The 19,865-nt window shown below is 43.7% G+C and overlaps 1 protein-coding gene across 5 annotated transcripts in view; it reads left to right on the top strand.

Annotated features, from left to right (window-relative positions):
- Positions 1 to 10,306, top strand: part of LOC109886213 (sodium bicarbonate cotransporter 3) — a 72,554-nt gene extending 62,248 nt beyond the window's left edge. For 4 of the 5 annotated variants that reach the window (XM_031812129.1, XM_031812133.1, XM_031812132.1 and 1 more), the window contains 8 exons: positions 1,204 to 1,365; positions 2,922 to 3,173; positions 3,436 to 3,504; positions 3,847 to 4,020; positions 4,217 to 4,348; positions 4,433 to 4,515; positions 5,281 to 5,388; positions 6,230 to 10,306. In XM_031812129.1, the coding sequence (XP_031667989.1) occupies positions 1,204 to 1,365; positions 2,922 to 3,173; positions 3,436 to 3,504; positions 3,847 to 4,020; positions 4,217 to 4,348; positions 4,433 to 4,515; positions 5,281 to 5,388; positions 6,230 to 6,311 (1,062 nt within the window). In that variant the 3' untranslated portion in view covers positions 6,312 to 10,306. Of the gene's footprint in view, positions 1 to 1,203; positions 1,366 to 2,921; positions 3,174 to 3,435; positions 3,505 to 3,846; positions 4,021 to 4,216; positions 4,349 to 4,432; positions 5,389 to 6,229 lie in introns of those variants that run through there. The other variant, XM_031812131.1, reaches the window with a different exon arrangement.
- Positions 10,307 to 19,865: the final 9,559 nt, after the last annotated feature.

The raw sequence follows: 19,865 nt of genomic DNA, 5'->3' as shown, positions 1-19,865 counted from the left end.
TCAATAAAATCCATTTAGCCTCAAGTAGATAATGAAACATGTTCAATTTGGTTTAAATAATGCAAGAAAAAAAGTGTTGGAGAAGAAAGTAAAAGTGCAATATGCCATGTAAGAAAGCTAATATTTCAGTTCCTTGCTCAGAACATGAGAACATATGAAAGCTGGTGGTTCCTTTTAACATGAGTCTTCAATATTCCCAGGTAAGAAGTTTTAGGTTGTAGTTATTATAGGACTATTTCCCTCTATACCATTTGTATTTCATTAACCTTTGACTATTGGATGTTCTTATAGGCACTTTAGTATTGCCAGTGAAACAGTATAGCTTCCGTCCCTCTCCTCGCTCTTCCCTGGGCTCGAACCAGCAACACAACGACAACAGCCACCACATCGAAGCAGTGTTACCCATGCAGAGCAAGGGAAACAACCACCCCAAGGCTTAGAGCGAGTGAAGTTTGAAATGCTATTAGCGCTCGCTAACTAGCCAGCCATTTCACTTCGGTTACACCAGCCTCATCTCGGAAGTTGATAGGTTTGAAGTCATAAACAGCGCAATGCTTGACGCACAACGAAGAGCTGCTGGCAAAACGCGCGAAAGTGCTGTTTGAATGAATGTTTACGCGCCTGCTTCTGCCTACCACCGCTGTCAGATACTTAGATACTTAGATGCTTGTATGCTCAGTCAGATTATATGCAACACAGGACACGCTAGATAATATCTATTAATATCATCAACCATGTGTAGTTGAGTAGGGATTATGATTGATTGTTTTTTCTAAGAAAAGTTTAATGCTAGCTAGCAACTTACCTTGGCTTACTGCATTTGCGTAACAGGCAGTCTCCTTGTGGAGTGCAACGAGAGAGAGGCAAGTCGTTATTGCGTTGGACTAGTTAACTGTAAGGTTGCAAGATTGGATCCCGGGGCCGACAAGGTGAAAATCTGTCTTTCTGCCCCTGAACGGGGCAGTTAACCCACTTTTCCTAGGCCGTCATTGAAAATAAGAATGTGTTGTTAACTGACTTGCCTAGTTAAATAAAGGTGTAAAAATAAATTGTTATGAACTTGAAATCGGCCCTAATTAATTGGCCATTCCGATTAATCGGTCGACCTCTAGTTGTGACCTACTGGTTTACTGTGTGTGTTGTGATGTCCCGGTTTACTGTGTGTGTTGTGACGTTCTTTCCTGACCGTGTCTGCTCCTCTAGCCCACGTCTGAGAACCGTGGCTGGCTGATCTCCCCGCTGGGGACCAACCCCTGGTGGACCATGCTGGCTGCAGCCATCCCTGCCCTGCTCTGCACCATCCTCATCTTCATGGACCAGCAGATCACCGCCGTCATCATCAACAGGAAGGAGCACAAACTCAAGGTGAGAGACAGACTGGAAGACTGATATCTAGAGAGAGAGGTTGTGACTTGGAGGAAGACAGGCTGATATATATATATATAGAGGAAGACAGGCTGATATATATAGAGGTTGTGACATAGAGGAAGACAGGCTGATATATATAGAGGTTGTGACAGAGGAAGACAGGCTGATATATATAGAGGTTGTGACATAGAGGAAGACAGGCTGGTATATATAGAGAGGGAGAGAGGTTGTGACATAGAGGAAGACAGGCTGGTATATATAGAGAGAGAGAGAGAGAGAGGTTGTGACAAAGAAGAAAAGTGGCACTTGCATGTTGTGTAGCAATACTAGATCAGGTCACTACATGAACCCTGACCAGGTACACATGTTCTGGATTTCCAGACTAAGGGGGACTTCTATTTACCTTACATAACTATAGAACAACTGCAATAGGTTTATACAAATCTATGATTTGCTTGCAACGTGTGCGTGTGCCTTTCCAGAGAGTTGGAGGTACTAGTATCAAGGACATCTTTGTTCTGTTGTATCCTGGTTGGCCTCTCATCTGACTCCCACCCCCTCCCTGGTTGGCCTCTCTCCTGACTGACTCTCACCCCTTCCCTGGTTGGCCTCTCTCCTGACTCTCACCCCTTCCCTGGTTGGCCTCTCTCCTGACTCTCACCCCTTCCCTGGTTGGCCTCTCTCCTGACTCCCACCCCCTCCCTGGTTGGCCTCTCTCCTGACTCCCACCCCCTCCCTGGTTGGCCTCTCTCCTGACTCCCACCCCCTCCCTGGTTGGCCTCTCTCCTGACTCCCACCCCCTCCCTGGTTGGCCTCTCTCCTGACTCCCACCCCCTCCCTGGTTGGCCTCTCTCCTGACTCCCACCCCCTCCCTGGTTGGCCTCTCTCCTGACTCCCACCCCCTCCCTGGTTGGCCTCTCTCCTGACTCCCACCCCCTCCCTGGTTGGCCTCTCTCCTGACTCCCTCCCTGGTTGGCCTCTCTCCTGACTCCCTCCCTGGTTGGCCTCTCTCCTGACTCCCTCCCTGGTTGGCCTCTCTCCTGACTCCCTCCCTGGTTGGCCTCTCTCCTGACTCCCTCCCTGGTTGGCCTCTCTCCTGACTCCCTCCCTGGTTGGCCTCTCTCCTGACTCCCTCCCTGGTTGGCCTCTCTCCTGACTCCCTCCCTGGTTGGCCTCTCTCCTGACCCCCTCCCTGGTTGGCCTCTCTCCTGACCCCCTCCCTGGTTGGCCTCTCTCCTGACCCCCTCCCTGGTTGGCCTCTCTCCTGACCCCCTCCCTGGTTGGCCTCTCTCCTGACCCCCTCCCTGGTTGGCCTCTCTCCTGACCCCCTCCCTGGTTGGCCTCTCTCCTGACCCCCTCCCTGGTTGGCCTCTCTCCTGACCCCCTCCCTGGTTGGCCTCTCTCCTGACCCCCTCCCTGGTTGGCCTCTCTCCTGATCCCCTCCCTGGTTGGCCTCTCTCCTGACCCCCTCCCTGGTTGGCCTCTCTCCTGACTGACTCTCACCCCCTCCCTGGTTGGCCTCTCTCCTGATGGACTGTCCCCCCCCCCATCAGAAAGGCTGTGGCTACCACCTGGATCTTCTGGTGGTGTCTGTGATGCTGGGGGTGTGCTCCATCATGGGCCTGCCCTGGTTTGTAGCGGCCACCGTGCTCTCCATCTCCCACGTCAACAGTCTGAAGCTGGAGTCAGAGTGCTCGGCCCCCGGGGAACAGCCCAAGTTCCTGGGGATCAGAGAGCAGAGGGTCACCAGCTTCATGATCTTCATCCTCATGGGCTGCTCTGTCTTCATGACCTCGGTGCTCAAGGTGAGATGAGACTCTGTTAGACTGGAATGATGTTCCAAATCAAGAAGAGACGCTCTTATAGGATTGCAGGCTGGTTTCTTGATCAGATCCTCAACATCCTTTCACTGTTGTGGAACATCATTTCTTTTTGATACCAGAGTGATGAGGAAGGGGAAGTATTATTTGGCACACCCCAGTGGTTTGTGGGTAAAGAAATTAGAAAAGGGTGAGGACTATGATTAAATGACTAAGAAGTACCTTCTGTCCCCTGTTGTCTTTCTAGTTCATCCCTATGCCAGTCCTCTACGGGGTGTTTCTCTACATGGGTGTGTCCTCACTCAAAGGCATCCAGGTCAGTCTGTGGTGTGTTATGTCATGTGGTCAGTGCGGTAGGTTTACACTGCAGTGTTGCTCCCCCCCACACTTGCACAATGGTACATCTGAACCACAGGAGGTTGGTGGCACCTTATTAAAGATATAAGAATTTGTTCTTAACTGACTTGCCTAGTTAAATAAAGGGTAAAAGAGAACAGACTAGTGGTAATGGCTGGAGCAGAATGGTATGAAACACATGGTTTCCAGGTGTTTGATGCCATTCCATTTGCTCCGTTTGGGACATTATTATGAGCCGTCCTCCCCTCAGCAGCCTCCTGTGGTCTCAACATGGTTGTGTTGTGGTTGTCCTCTCCTGTAGTTCTTTGACCGTATCAAGCTGTTCTGCATGCCAGCTAAGCACCAGCCGGACCTGATCTACCTGCGCTACGTTCCCCTGTGGAAGGTCCATGTGTTCACCCTGGTTCAGCTCACCTGCCTGGTGCTGCTGTGGGTCATCAAGGCGTCCGCCGCCGCCGTAGTCTTCCCCATGATGGTAATAATATGGATATGCTGTTAGTATGGCCCTAGAAAGACATTTCACAGGCAATGTCTTCCAGAAACAGAAGTCTGAACTGAAGACAGAGAATACGTCAAGCAAACGAGATGGCACAGAATTGGATTGTCAGGATGATGCCATTTTAATGAAGAGTTAAAAGTACAAGTCACTGATTTTATTTTGGTGTCTCTAGGTGTTGGCCCTGGTGTTTATACGGAAGCTGCTGGACCTATGTTTCACCAACAGGGAGCTGAGCTGGTTGGATGACCTGATGCCTGAGAGCAAGAAGAAGAAGGAGGACGACAAGAAGAAGAAAGCCAAGGAGGTGTGTGTCCAACTGTTCTCACAGACTACTGCAGAGAGCTGTGACAGTCCCACTGACACTTTCCCTCTGTTTCCATGGTTACAGGAGGCCCAGCGCATGCTGGAAGTGGAAGAGGGCATAGCACACCCCTGCGACGGGCCGGGCATCCTCAAGACCCTCAAAGTCAGGTTAGTGGTTGGGGACAATTTTGATGCAGTATATCAATGTCCATTATACTTGGAGGAAGTCACGGCCCATTCACCATGGCCCATCAGTGCTGTTCCTCACGGGTTCTGTAATGCATTGTGAAGCACTTTGGAGAACTATGGACTAGTATATTCATGTAACAGGGAAGAGTAACCCCTTTTGAAGCACTGACCCATCTCTCCCAAAGCAGGTGTGACAGCAGTGTTGAGTTGGACATGCCACACGACGCAGAGGAGAGAGCAGGGGTTGGTCTCAGTCTCAGGCCTGCTCTAGTCTCACCATGCACTCTTCATACAGCTGCTCTTCCACCTGGTTGATTAACTGCCCATGACCACCTCGGTTTCATTCCACACCGCAGTTTCCTCCCCTCTGAAGGGCCTATGGAAGTGGACAGCCTTGTGGAATGAAATACAGCCCTCGTGTTTGATTTGTTGTTGAACATGACCCGACCCTCAGCCCCATAACAACCACCAGAAAAACGACCAATCACAGACTGTCCTCGCAAACAAGCGACTATTTCATCCAACTATTATATTTGAAGTAATACTAAATAGCTAATTTCCCTTAGTATTGCATTTTATAATGGTTATGATAGTTTTCTAAGGGTCCTCTGTAATACTGTATGTTGACTGCAGCCAAGCAAACATCATTCATGAGTTTGTTTCAGAACTGGGGGGGTGTGTGGTGTCCTTAAATGTGTGTTTGTGTACCCCGGCTTAGGGTGTTGTGTGTTTGTTCCCCTGCAGTTTGGACCCCTCTATGGTAAACATTTCTGATGAAATGGCCAAAACTGCCAATTGGAAGTCTGTCTCCATGAACTCTGACAGTGCCAAAGCTCTGAAACATAGTGGCAGGTAGCTATAACTCTTCCTCGGTATTGTTCAGATGCTCACCGTTCCTCTTCCTGTCTGGCTTCTGGGGCCAAACCCAGAAGCATGCTCCCATCCCTCTCAGAAAATCACACCCTGATAATCATTTTGACTAAATATTTCAACCAATAAATAAATACTTTTCTATTTAAATATTTTGAAAATGAATTCTGAAACTATTTAAAAATGTACATTAATTTCATGTATGTCAATATGTGTCTCAATCACATGCTTTTACGTGTGGGGGAATGTTGATGACACCTTGTATAAGGCTATTATTGCTTACTCTCAAGATTGAGGGCCAGAGAAGCGAGGGAGCAAGTGTTCCCTTTTGGAATCCAGCCTGGTGTTTCTATGTCTCCACCTTATTGTCCTATATAGTCCAGAAGTTGAACACATACCTTTTTGTGCTTGACAGTATATTAACCTTTGAATAACCTTTCAATGAACTAAGAGCGTAAAGGCTAATTATAACACTCAATCGTGATACTATGATGCACCAACTTGCAAATCAATAGTACTGGATGTGTGGCAAGTGTCTTAGAACTGCCAATATAAGAGCATTTGGGTCCACCTGGGGTACATTCAGTCTTGCAATGTTGCATTTAAACATTTTTGCAACATTGCACGTTGTGTGGCAAAGGGGTGGTGAGTGGGTTCATACTCACTGTATTGGGTTGTCATTTTTTGAATGAGTTTGGAGGATTTAACTTACTAAAATTCAAGTTTAATTCATTAATTTTAAACAGCTATATTTAGATATAATTTTAAAAATTCTATGAGTTAACTGAATTTTGGTGGTGATGGTGTTATTCTCTGTTCCCAGCCAGGTGAAGGTGTCCTGTGTGAAGATAAACTTGGAGAATGACCAGGGGGAGAAGTATGGGGATGCTGAGACCTCCTTATGAAGGAGGGACGGGAGGAGCAGGGAGGGTGCCACTTCAGCCTCTAGCCCACCAGGTGGTGTTGTCCTCCTGTCCTCCCACACAGCAGGGGGCAGTGTCCTTCATGGCCCTGTCCGTTGCCCTAACAGCTGCTACCATACCAATGCCAAGGGGGCACAAAGACACAACCACTTCTACTTAGCCATGTTTCTTTAGTTCTTATTGTGAAATTAGTCAGAGGGAAATTTGTCTTTTAATTTTGTCATCGTTTTAAGGTGAAAAAACAGTAACTTTAGATTCAGGTGTGCCTTTTTTAAGGAACCACTTGGTCTTCTTGGAATGACTTTCATCAGGCTTTTTACCAACATATCCATAGTCTCTGTGATATGGTGTACAGTCTGTCCTCGTAACACTTACTTCGAGGGCAATGCATTATGAATGCATGTAGTGGCCTCTCGCCCTTAGTGCATTATATTGGAAGAGTTGCTGTAAGCATTTCAAACTTGTCAAGACTGTCCCCAGGTGGTTTATAGGAAGCAGTAGGCCAAACAGCAGTCCAAGCACCCCGGGTGGCTTGACCACAACGACGGCTACTACTCACAGCACTCTATCTGGCTCACTCTGAACAATAGACACTTTCTGTTTGAAAAAGCAGGTGACGCTCAACAAAAGGTCCAAATACATTTGGAGCACATATTAGATTTAATGTGTGTGTGTGTGTGCACATGGGGGTGTGTGTGTGTGGGCACATGGGTGTGTGTGTGTGTGGGCACATGGGTGTGTGTGTGTGTGGGCACATGGGGGTGTGTGTGTGTGGGCACATGGGGGTGTGTGTACAAGTGTAAGAAACTTAAGAGCAGCTTAAGATGTCTTCACAATATCAGAGTCATGTGTACGATGTGCTGTTGATTCAGATTATCAGTCACAGTAGGTTGAAAGGCAGAGTATGTTCTGTCAACGTGAATATGACAGACCACAGCATAGCCCATAGTTTGCAGAATATTTCTTCAATTAATTGGCAAACATCTCTTATCTTAAACAATCCCAAATTGGAAACGGACTATAACAAGATAACGTTTCAAAAACAAAATGTTCTCACATTTCTCGATTGAGCGGTCTTGTTATTTTGGAGTAATGGTGAGGGTATTGCCTGCAGTGTCCATACATACATAATGGTGAGGGTATTGCCTGCAGTGTCCATACATACATAATGGTGAGGGTATTGCCTGCAGTGTCCATACATACATAATGGTGAGGGTATTGCCTGCAGTGTCCATACATACATAATGGTGAGGGTATTGCCTGCAGTGTCCATACATACATAATGGTGAGGGTATTGCCTGCAGTGTCCATACATACATAATGGTGAGGGTATTGCCTGCAGTGTCCATACATACATAATGGTGAGGGTATTGCCTGCAGTGTCCATTCATACATAATGGTGAGGGTATTGCCTGCAGTGTCCATACATACATAATGGTGAGGGTATTGCCTGCAGTGTCCATACATACATAATGGTGTACTTGAAAGGAAGAAAATATGTATAGAGTACGTCTATGGAGGTTTCTAAAACTGATGCCTTCTTTAGGGCAGGTTTAAAGCTGTTCAATAGTGTTACTGTACATGGCTGTGGTAGCCTGGGTTTAATCTAGTGTAGTGCACCTGCACCATGGAAGTCTTACCAGAGCTGTAGCCTCCCCTTGGTTATGATGACGTGGGGAAACCCACTTTTATCCATTTAAACGGTTTACATCCAATGGAATATTTTCTGTTATGGGGTATATATTTTAGATTGTCTATCTATATATTTTTTATCATTATTATCTATATCATTACAAAATGTAATGCGTTTTAATTTATTTTGAGTGTGTCAACATTGCAGAGTTTGGGGGGGGGGGGCAGGAGGAGGGAGCAGTGTCGTTGTTTGTTGCTGGCCGGTAATTAATGTTCTTTATTTCCTGTCTTTATATCTGTGCACTTTAGATACGCCTGCCGCACAACGAGAGGGGTGGGCAGGCTATATGTACCTTTTTATATACATGTATCTATTTAGATCAGTCTCAGGAACCAATGGGCTCAATGAGGCCCTTGTCTCTCTCTCACCATCTCTGTCAGTCTTTCTTTCTCTCCCTTTCTCCCCGTCACTCTCTTTCTGTGTCTTTTGTCTCTCTCTGTTGGCTCTCTCTCCCTCTCTGTTGGCTCTCTCTCCCTCTCTGTTGGCTCTCTCTCCCTCTGTGTTGGCTCTCTCTCCCTCTGTGTTGGCTCTCTCTCCCTCTGTGTTGGCTCTCTCTCTGTGTTGGCTCTCTCTGTTCTCTCTGTCTCTGTGTGTTGTCTCTCTTTCACTCTGTTGCTCACTGACTGACTCCCTCATTGTCAATCCACTTGTGTTGCTAGAAGATGTTGCTGTGTGTTTCTCTGCCCCTCCCTTTCAGCTGTAAACCCTTTTTACCTATTTGACACTGGACAACACTGTGATAGGTGGGTTTCTCTGTGCTCTTCTTTTATTGGCTATTCTGTTGTAGGCAGTTTTGTAAAGAAAAATTCTTAATTAATTTTGTCCCGTGGATTTAGTGTTAATGAATAGCAATGCTTTTGATTGATTATCCAATATGTATACTGTTACAGGAGTCCTACTGGGAAAGGCATCAGTCTGCTGTTCATGGCTCTTTGAGTTTAATTCATGAGTTTGAATTATGTGATTGAATTAGTTTTATTTAAATCTATAGTGTTATACAAATATGGAATGAAGGTTATGAAACATTGGGTGTAAGTCGTACGGGGGCAAGAATTTGTTTTGACTTCAATAAAGAGGAGACTCCTCAAGTTCAATAACTGACTGACCTCTTCCATCTGAACACCTTGATGAAAACAAACAGTCATCGGTTTCAGCAGCTGTTTTGCCCTCTGGGTCAATTATGGGCCCCATACTATGAATGTTGGAAATTGCCGTACGTTCTCGTTCCTTCTGACTTTGTGCTTACCAGTGGTGTAAAAATACTTTTAAATATTACTTAAGTCATTTTTTGGGGTATCTGTACTTTTCTTTACTAGTTATATTTTTTGACAACTTTTACTTCACTACATTCCTAAAGAAAATAATGTACTTTTTACTCCATACATTTTCCCTGACACCCAAAAGTACTTGCTACATTTTGAATGCTTAGCAGAATAGAAAAGGGCTAAATTCACACACTTATCAAGAGAACATCCCTACTGCCTCTGATCTGGCGGACTCACTAAACACAAATTCTTAATTTGTAAATGATGTCTGAGTGTTGGTGTGTGGCCTGGCTATCTGTAAATTTAAAAAACAAGAATTGTACTGTCTGGTTTACTTAATATAAGGAATTTTAAATTGGTATTACTTTTGCTTTGATACTTAAGTATATTTTAGCAATTACATTTACTTTTGATACTTAAGTATATTTTAAAACCAAAATTTAAACTTTTACTCAAGTAGTATTTTACTAGGTGACTTTTACTTGAGTCATTTTCTATTAAGGTAACTTTACTTTTACTCAAGTATGACATTTGGGTCTTTTTCCCATCATTGGCGTTGCCTTGGTGTGCATTATCTCTTGGTAGTTGAGTACTTAAGCAGGCTGGGACTAGGAAACGTGGCCTACTGGGGAGCTTGTTGTTAAGAGCAGTCCAAGGTGCGTTTTTCTCCGTATCTAACCTACGCTGTACAACAATAGAACACAGAATAAACTGTCAGTACTGCTATGTGTAACTCCTAAACCAGTGACGATCACTGAGGACAGGCGATCTTTCAGCACCGTGTGACTAGACATTTCAGTCCTCTATAAAGTGGCTTGGATTGGCCTCATGTTGCCATTTGGTTTGATATCGGTGAAGTTTTTAATGAATTGTTCTTAAACTGTACAATGAATGGTATCTGTACTATTCTTATGAGGTTGGGATGGTGGGAACCGGGGGATAATGCAAATGAACCCTTGAATTTGTTTGTAATGGAAATGAAGTTGTTGAAGGAAAGCAATAAAGGTTACTACATTGTTGCTGTGTTGGTTGGCCTCAATCTGACAAGTTGTTGTAGCTACATTGCTTGGTGATGAACAGAAGTAGTATTGTATCACTGATCTGCTAGTACACTAAAATACATGCATACAAAACATACAGCTCACACTACAGACTGAGTCACTATTTTGATTTAAAGGGGCAATCTGCCGTTGCTTTATCCATTTTTAGACTTTTTAAATTCATATCCATTGAGTCTTGAAGAATATACAGTGCCTTCAGAAAGTATTCAGAGACCTTGACTTTATCCACATTTTGTTACATTACAGCCTTATTCTAAAATGGATTCAATTGTTTTTTTCCCCTCAATCTACACACAATGCCCCATAATGACAATGCAAAAAAGTATTTAGACCCTTTACTCAATACTTTGTTGAAGCACCTTTGGCAGTGATTACAGCCTCGAGTCTTCTTGGGTATGACTCTAAAGCTTGGCACACCTGTATTTGGGGAGTTTCTCCCATTCTTCTCAAGCTCTGTCAAGTTGGATGAGGAGCGTTGCTGCACAGCTATTTTCAGGTCTCCAGAGATGTTAGATCGGGTTCAAATCTAGACTCTGGCTGGGCCACTCAAGGACCTTGAGACTTGTCCCGAAGCCACACTTGTCCCGAAGCCACTTCACTACAGGAAAAGGAGGACCGAGCACGCCCCATTCTCATCGACGGTGCTGTAGTGGAGCAGGTTGAGAGCTTCAAGTTCCTTGGTGTCCACATCAACAACAAACTAGAATGGTCCAAGACAGTTGTGAAGAGGGCATGACAAAGCCTATTCCCCCTCAGGAAACTAAAAAGATTTGGCATGGGTCCTGAAATCCTCAAAAGTTCTACAGCTGCAACATCGAGAGCATCACTGCCTGGTACAGCAATTGCTCGGCCTCTGACCGCAAGGCACTACAGAGGGTAGTGTGTACGGCCCAGTACATCACTGGGGAAAAGCTGCCTTCCACCCAGGACCTCTACACCAGGCGGTGTCAGAGGAAGGCCCTAAAGTAATTCTAAGACTCCAGTCATAGACTGTTCTCTCTACTACCGCATGGCAAGCGGTACCAGAGTGCCAAGTCTAGGACAAAAAGGCTTCTCAAGGTTTAGGTTTTTACCCCCAAGCCATAAGACTCCTGAACAGGTAACCAAATGGTTACATGGACTATGCATTGTGTGCCCCCCCCCCCCCCCCCAAACCCTCTTTTTTTACAATGCTGCTACTCTCTGTTTATTATATATGCATAGTCACTTTAACTATACATTCATGTACATACTACCTCAATTGGCTAACCGAGCTATCTGCATTGTGTCCCACCACCCGCCAACCCCTCTTTTACGTTACTGCTACTCTCTGTTCATCATATATGCATAGTCACTTTAACCATATCTACATGTACATGCTACCTCAATCAGCCTGACTAACTGGTGTCTGTATGTAGCCTCGCTACTGTATATATCCTGTCTTTTTACTGTTTTATTTCTTTACCTACCTATTGTTCACCTAAACTTTTTTGCACTATTGGTTAGAGCCTGTAAGTAAGCATTTCACTGTAAGGTTGTATTCGGCGCACGTGACAAACTTTGATTTGTATTGTCTTGGCTGTGTGCCTGGGGTCGTTGTCCTGTTGGAAGGTGAACCTTCACCCCATTCTGAGGTCCTGAGCACTCTGGAGCAGGTTTTCATCAAGGATCTCTCTGTACTTTGTTCTGTTCATCTTTCCCTCAATTGTGACTAGTCTCTGTCCCTCCTGCTGAAAAGCATCCCCACAGCATGATGCTGCCACCACCATGCTTCACTGTAAGGATTGGTATTGGCCAGGTGATGAGTGGTGCCTAGTTTCCTCCAGACGTAACGCTTCATTAGACCAGAGAATCTTGTTTCTCGTAGTCGGACTCCTTTAGGTGCCTTTTGGCAAACTCCAAGCGGACTGTCATGCCTTTTACTGAGGAGTGTCTTCTGTCTGGCCACTCTAGCTTGATTGGTGGAGTGCTGCAGAAATGGTTGTCCTTCCTCTCCACAGAGGAATTCTGGAGCTCTATCAGAGTCACCATCGGGTTCTTGGTCACCTCCCTGAACACGGCCCTTCTCCCCTGATTGCTCAGTTTGGTCTGGCGGCTGGCTCTAGAAAGAGTCTTTGGTTCCAAACTTCTTCCATTTAAGAATGATAGATGCCACTGTGTTCTTGGGGGACCTTCAATGCTGCAGAAATCTTTTGGTACCCTTCCCCAGATCTGTACATCGACACAATCTTGTCTCGGAAGCTCGAGGGACAATTCCTTCAACCTCATGGCTTGGTGTTTGCTCTGACATTTTTTAATTATTTTTTACCTTTATTTAACTAGGCAAGTCAGTTAAGAACAAATTCTTATTTTCAATGACAGCCTAGGAACAGTGGGTTGCCTGTTCAGGGGCAGAACGACAGATTTGTACCTTGTCAGCTCAGGGATTTGAACTTGCAATCTCAGTTACTAGTCCAACTCTAACCACTAGGCTACCCTGCCAACATGCACTGTCATCTGTGGGACATTTTATATAGACGTGTGTGTGTGTGTGTGTGTGTGTGTGTGTGTGTGTCTCTTTCCAAATCATGTCCAGTTTATTGAATTTACAGTACCACAGGTGGACTCCAAGTTGTAGAAACATCTAAAGGATGATTAATGGAAACAGGATGCACCTGAGCTCAATTGTGAGTCTCATAGCAAAGGGTCTATATACTTATGTAATTAAGGTTTAAAAAAATACTTTTTTATTACATTTGCAAAAATGTCTACAAAACTTATCGCTTTGTCATTATGGATTAAAACATTGAATCAATTTTAGAATAAGTCTAACAAAATGTGGAAAAAATTAAGGGATCTGAATGTAACTTATAAATGCCTCAGAAAAATAAGAGGTCAAATCATGACGTACGTGATCTTCAGGCCGGGAAGTTGGCGCTCTAGAAAGAGGCCCTACTTCCCGAGTTGGAATTCTGAGTTGGATGACCTTTCAAATCGATAATTCCCCGTTGGAGCCCATTTTTTTGCCCCCAGAGTTCCCTGTTGTTTTGAATGTGGCATTCATAATTTTATTATTTTAAATGTTTTACTTATAAATATATCCATTGAGTCTTGAAGAATATAACTTATAAATACTTTGAGCTTAGTTAACCTTGACGTTCCCCATCCGAACCCAAAAGCTTGTTTTATTCCTTAGTAAACAATTTAAATGTAACCATGTTATAGCCTCAAAACATGGTAAAACTATTTTGATGTCATGGATGGTCAGTACTGGTATCATTGCTCTCTCCATTTGAGTGGTAACATTTATCCAGCCCCACCCCCTCAGTGGCAGGTGTCTGCTTCGTTATTGTTGGAGCTGCAGATTGCCACTTTAAAAGGAAGCAGCAGTCTGTTGAGTCCCTCTATTCTAGTGACTACATCTGGTTCCCCTTATCAATACCAAATAGGCTTCTCTGCACAAACTCAGATTTAAGTGTTCCGATATTTCAGATGACTATTCAGTTTGGTTTGTGCTTCTATGGAAATCGTGTGCGCAATGATTTGAAAGCTCATTTACTATTCAAAGTGATTGTTTTTGGTACACACACACACACACACACGTTTGGTGTTGATGATAAGAAACCCTTTAAAATAAAGCCCAATCACCCCCACCCCCTATATTATAAACTGGTTGGTTTGAGCCCTGAATGCTGATTTGTCTGAAAGCCATGGTATACCACAGGTATGACACCACTTTTATTTTTACATTTAATTGCGTTGGTAGCCAGGTAATAATAGCAATAAGGCACCTCGGGGGTTTGTGTTAGATATCCAATATATCACGGCTAAGGGCCGTATCCAGGCACTCTGCGTGGCCATGTAGCATTTATATTAGGGGTCGACTGATTATGATTTTTCAACGCCGATACCGATTTATTGGAGGACCAAAAAAAGCCGACGCCGATTTTTATATATATATTTGTAATAATGACAATTACAACAATACTGTATGAACACTTATTTTAACTTAATATAATACGTAAATAAAATCTATTTAGTCTCAAATAAATAATAAAACATGCTCAATTTGGTTTAAATATTCAATATTCCCAGTAAAGACGTTTTAGGTTGTAGTTAATATAGGATTTATGACGCGTCGACTATTTCTCTCTATACCATTTGTATTTCATATCTTTGACTATTGGATGTTCTAATAGGCACTGAGTATTACCAGCCTAATCTCAGGAGTTGATAGGCTTGAAGTCATACATCGCGCTGTCAAGCATTGCTAAGAGCTGCTGACAAACGCAGTGAGTTTGAATGAACGTTTACGAGCCTGCTGCTGCCTACCACCGCTGTCAGACTGCTCTATCAAATATCAAATCATAGACTTAATTATAATACAATAAACACAGAAATACGAGCCTTTGGGCATTAATATGGTCAAATCCGGAAAATATCATTTAGGAAACAAAACGTTTATTCTTTCAGTGAAATACGGAACCGTTCCGTATTTTATCGAACGGGTTGCAACCCTAAGTCTAAATATTGCTGTTACATTACACAACCTTCAATGTTATGTCATAATTATGTAGAATTATGGCAAATTAGTTCGCAACGAGCCAGGCGGCCCAAACTGTTCGGTATACCCTGACTCTGCATGCAATAAACACAAGAGAAGTGACACAATTTCCCTAGTTAATATTGCCTGCTAACATTCATTTATTTTAACTAAATATGCAGGTTTAAAAATATATCCTTCTGTGTATTGATTTTAAGAAAGGCATTGATGTTTATGGTTAAGTACATTCCTGCAATGATTGTGCTTTTTTTGCAAATGCGCTTTTGTTAAAACATCCCCTGTTTGGCAAAGTAGGCTGTGATTCGATGATAAATTAACAGGCGCCGTATTGATTATATGCAACGCAGGACAAGCTAGTTAACCTAGTAACATCATCAACCATGTGTAGTTAACTAGTGATTGTGAAGATTGATTGTTTTTTTTACAAGGTAAGTTTAATGCTAGCTAGCAATTTACCTTGGCTCCTTGCTGCACTCGCGTAACAGGTGCTCAGCCTGCCATGCAGTTTCCTCGTGGAATGCAATGTAATCGGCCATAATCGGCATCCAAAAATGCAGATTAATCGGTTGACCTCTATTTCATATTACAGCCAATGGCCATGTACCACACACCCCTCGGGCCTTATTGCTTTAATATACTTCAACCTGGTAGACTAGAGGCCAAAAAGACAGTTGTGCCATGCACGATGCAGACAATGTTTTACAAACATTTTAAAGAACTGGGATCGACTCCTTTTCATTCTCAGTCATTTAAAATCATTTAACTGAATTTCAACATTACTTTCAAAAATATACAATTCAACATCAGAGTGCTGACATGTAGTAATGGCAACAAGCTATTAAAGGGAATTGGATGTGTCATAGTGCAGGTGCTATGACCATTTACTTAACCTTTTCCTTTGTCACCTTTCACCGTCGCCTCCCAGTCTTCCAGGCCTCTGTCTGCTTCTATGCAAAGAGTTGTCAAATGTCAAGAGTTTGACTGACAAATGTGTCAGTGTTTCCAAGGAGGAAAAAGCAAGACAGTCTAACTAGAGTCAGTTAACTGAGGGAAGGTGAAGAGTGTTTCTGCCCCAAGGTAAGAGGATACAGACTGTCTTTAAGCTTCTACAAATGTAGCATACCAATGTTTGATAGCTTTTTTAAATAACTCAATCTTATTCAATAATAATTCTGTATAAATCTGTAATAATGCTTAAATAAAAACAAACAATTAAAGGTAATACATGGAAAGTAATGAACAAGAGTGGTGTTTATGAAAAATGTATTTCTGAAGAGTTCCCCAGGGCCGGCTCTAGGCATAAGCAACATAAGCGTGTGCTTAGGAGCCCCGAACTCAGTCGGGGTCTCAACTTACTGTTGAGAGTTAGAATAGTAGAATACACAAGGTGCAAACTTGAAATTTGGTTGTGCATCAGTAGTTTGTCACTTGTTTTGTCATTCACTGACACTCACTCAATTAGCCATGTCAGGTAACAATTTTAGATTGGAAAGTTGGTCTAGCCAGTTATCTAAACTTGTAGTAATCATGGCCGAATACCAACTGGGCAAGCAGGGCACATTCTCAGGGGTCCTGACCACCAGGGGGCCCCATTGATTTTGTTAGTCACTCTCACTCAGATATCATTAACATGGCATAAGTCATGGGAAAATGTGTAGAATTGCATGAAATTAGCTTTAAAACTGAAAACAATTTTATCTCCACCCTAAGGTAAAATGGGAAGAATTGCAGGAAATATGCTTTAAAACTACAAAATGTTTCTCTTCCCCATGGCAAAATGTGTAGAATTGCAGGAAATGTACTTTAAAGCGTACATGTTTCTCTCCTGCCATCAAAAAAAAGGGGGGCCACAAACTATTTTGCTCAATTGGAGATACCCAAATATACACAGTGTACACGTATTAGGACATGCAGCCAAATTGACACAACTGTGGGAAGCGTTGTAATCAACATAGCCCAGCATCCCTGTGGAACGCTTTTGACATCTTGTAGAGTCCATGCCCGTCAAAGTGAGGCTGTTCTGAGGGCAAAGGGGGTGCAACTCAATATAAGGAAGGTGTTCCTAATGTTTTGTACACTCAGTGTATTTACTGTATTAACTTTAGTAAAAATCTGTATAATCGTCTGAGGAGTAAGGATGGAATTCACTTGTCACAGATTTAGGCTCAATTGTTTTCACTCAAAGTATTTATGCTATTGCCTATTTATGTTGAAACTAGCCTTATCCATCAACTTTGGCTACACACCTTTCTCAAATGACAGGACCTGTCAGAGATGCAAATGACTTCCTGTCCTCAAAGACCTGCCATGGCAACAACAGGAGTTGGCCTGTAGGCCTCCTGTTTCCAATGTTTTCTTTGCCAAATGGTCAAATTTGGGCTAAGGGAAATTGGTTGATATGTAAACAACCCACAGTGTGCCTAACCAAAGCTGCTACCTAAACAAACACAACCAACGGCCACATAAATATTAGATGACAGGACTGTTTTGCTATGTTTCTGAAATTGTAATAAATTAAACTAATATTTGCCTTTAAAGCCCAGTTACCTGCCAACCTCGACGACCCATCTGACACCACCCCTGCTCCCTTCTGGCTTTAGCGGCCATGGCCCTCGTCACAACCATGGGAGTGGTGCTAGTCGTTCTCCTGGTCCTGGCAGAATTTGACTCAGGTGAACCAATCCCATACAGTATCTCTCTACATGACTGTGACCTGTTTTAGGACCTTTTACAAAGTTACTCTGTCATTAGAGATGCTGTAAATGCTGAAGAAGATACAAACTGGGTTCATCTCAATAAATACATCTCATCATCTCCTTTGAAAAACTGACTGAACAGGGTAGAAGCAAATTCATCCACCATATAGCTTTCAGATATCCTGTCAATATACAGTACCAGTCCAAAGTTTAGACATACCTACTCATTAAAGGGTTTTTCTTCATTTGTACTATTTTCTACATTGTAGAATAATAGTGAAGACATTAAAACTATTAAATAACACATGGCATTGTGTAGTAACCAAAAATGTGTTAAACAAATCAAAATATATCTTATATTTGAGATTCTTCAAAGTAGCCACCCTTTGCCTTGATGACAGCTTTGCACACTCTTGGCATTCTCTCAATCAGCTTCACTTGGAATGCTTTTCCCACATATGCTGAGCACTTGTTGGCTGCTTTTCCTTCACTCTGTGGTCCAACTCATCCCAAACCATCTCAATTGGGTTGAGGTTGGGTGATTGTGGAGGCCAGGTCATCTGATGCAGCACTCCATCATTCTGCTTCTTGGTCAAATAGCCCTTACACAGCCTGGAGGTGTGTTGGGTCATTGTTCTGTTGAAAAACAAATTATAGTCCCTCTAAGCGCAAACCAGATGGGATGGTATATCGTTGCAGAATGCTGTGGTAGCCATGCTCGTTAAGTGTGCCTTGAATTCTAAATGAATCACTGACCGTGTCAGCAGCAAAGCACCCCCACACCATCACACCTCCTCCTCAATGCTTCACGGTGGGAAGCCGTACACATGCAGAGATCATCTGTTCACCTACTCTGCATCTCACAAAGACACGGCAGTTGGAACCAAAAATCTCACATTTGGACTCATCAGACCAAAGGACCCTGGGACTAAACACCTCCCTATGCAACTGGATCCTGGACGTCCTGATGGGCCGCCCCCAGATGGTAAGGGTAAGCAACAACACGTCTGCCACACTAATCCTCAACACTGGAGCCCCTCAGGGGTGCGCACTTAGTCCCCTCCTGTACTCCCTGTTCACCCACAACTGCATGGCCAAACACGACTCCAACACCATCATTACGTTTGCTGACGACACAACAGTGGTAGGCCTGATTACCAACAGAATGAGACTGCCTATAGGGAGGAGGTCAGAGACGTGGCAGTGTGGTACCAGGATAACAACCTCTCCCTCAATGTGAGCAAGACAAAGGAGCTGGTCGTGGACTACAGGAACCAAGGGCCGAACAGGCTCCTATTAACATTGATGGGGCTGAAGTGGAGCGGGTCGAGAGTTAAGTTACTTGGTGTCCATCACCAACAAACTATCAAGGTCCAAACACACCAAGACAGTTGTGAAGAGGGCATGACAACACCTTTTCCCCCTCAGGAGACTGAAAATATTTGCCATGGGTCCCCAGATCCTCAAAACGTTCTACAGCTGCACCATCGAGAGCATCCTGACCAGTTGCATCACCGCCTGGTATGGCAACTGCTCGGCATTTGACCATAAGGCGCTACAGAGGGTATTGCGTACGGCCCAGTACATCACTGGGGCCAAGCTTCCTTCCATCCAGGACCTATATACTAGGCGGTGTCAGAGGAAAGCCCCCAAAAAATGTCAGACTCCAGTCACCCAAGTCATAGACTGTTCGCACGGCAAGTGGTACCGGAGCGCCAAGTCTAGGACCAAAAGGCTCATTAACAGCTTCTACCCCTCAAGCCATAAGACTGCTGAACAATTAATCAAATGGCCACCCGGACTATTTACATTGACACTCCCCTTGGTACCGGTACCCCCTGTAAATAGCCTCATTATTGTTATTTTTTACTTTAGTTTATTTGGTAAATATTTTCTGAACTATTTCTTGAACTGCATTGTTGGTTAAGGGCTTGTAAGTAAGTATTTCAGTTCCTGTTGTATTCGGCACATATGACAAAATAAAGTTTATTTTCCACCGGTCTAATGTCCATTGTTCATGTTTCTTGACCCAAGCAAGTCTCTTCTTATTATTGGTGACCTTTAGTAGTGGTTTCTTTGCAGCAATTCGATCATGAAGGCCTGATTCAGACAGTCTCCTCTGAACAGTTGATGTTGAGATGTGTCTGTTACTTGAACTCTGTGAAGCGTTTATTTGGGCTGCAATTTCTGAGGCTAGTAAATCTAATAAACTTATCCTCTGCAGCAGAGGTAACTCTGGGTCTTACTTTCCTGTGCCGGTCCTCACGAGAGCCAGTTTCATCATAGCGGTTGATGGTTT

Source organism: Oncorhynchus kisutch, unplaced genomic scaffold (genome assembly GCF_002021735.2).
Source record: "Oncorhynchus kisutch isolate 150728-3 unplaced genomic scaffold, Okis_V2 Okis02a-Okis13b_hom, whole genome shotgun sequence".
Lineage (NCBI taxonomy): Eukaryota > Metazoa > Chordata > Actinopteri > Salmoniformes > Salmonidae > Oncorhynchus > Oncorhynchus kisutch.
The sequence above is the reverse complement of the archived record's forward strand: the minus strand, read 5'-3'. Positions and strand labels throughout refer to the sequence as shown.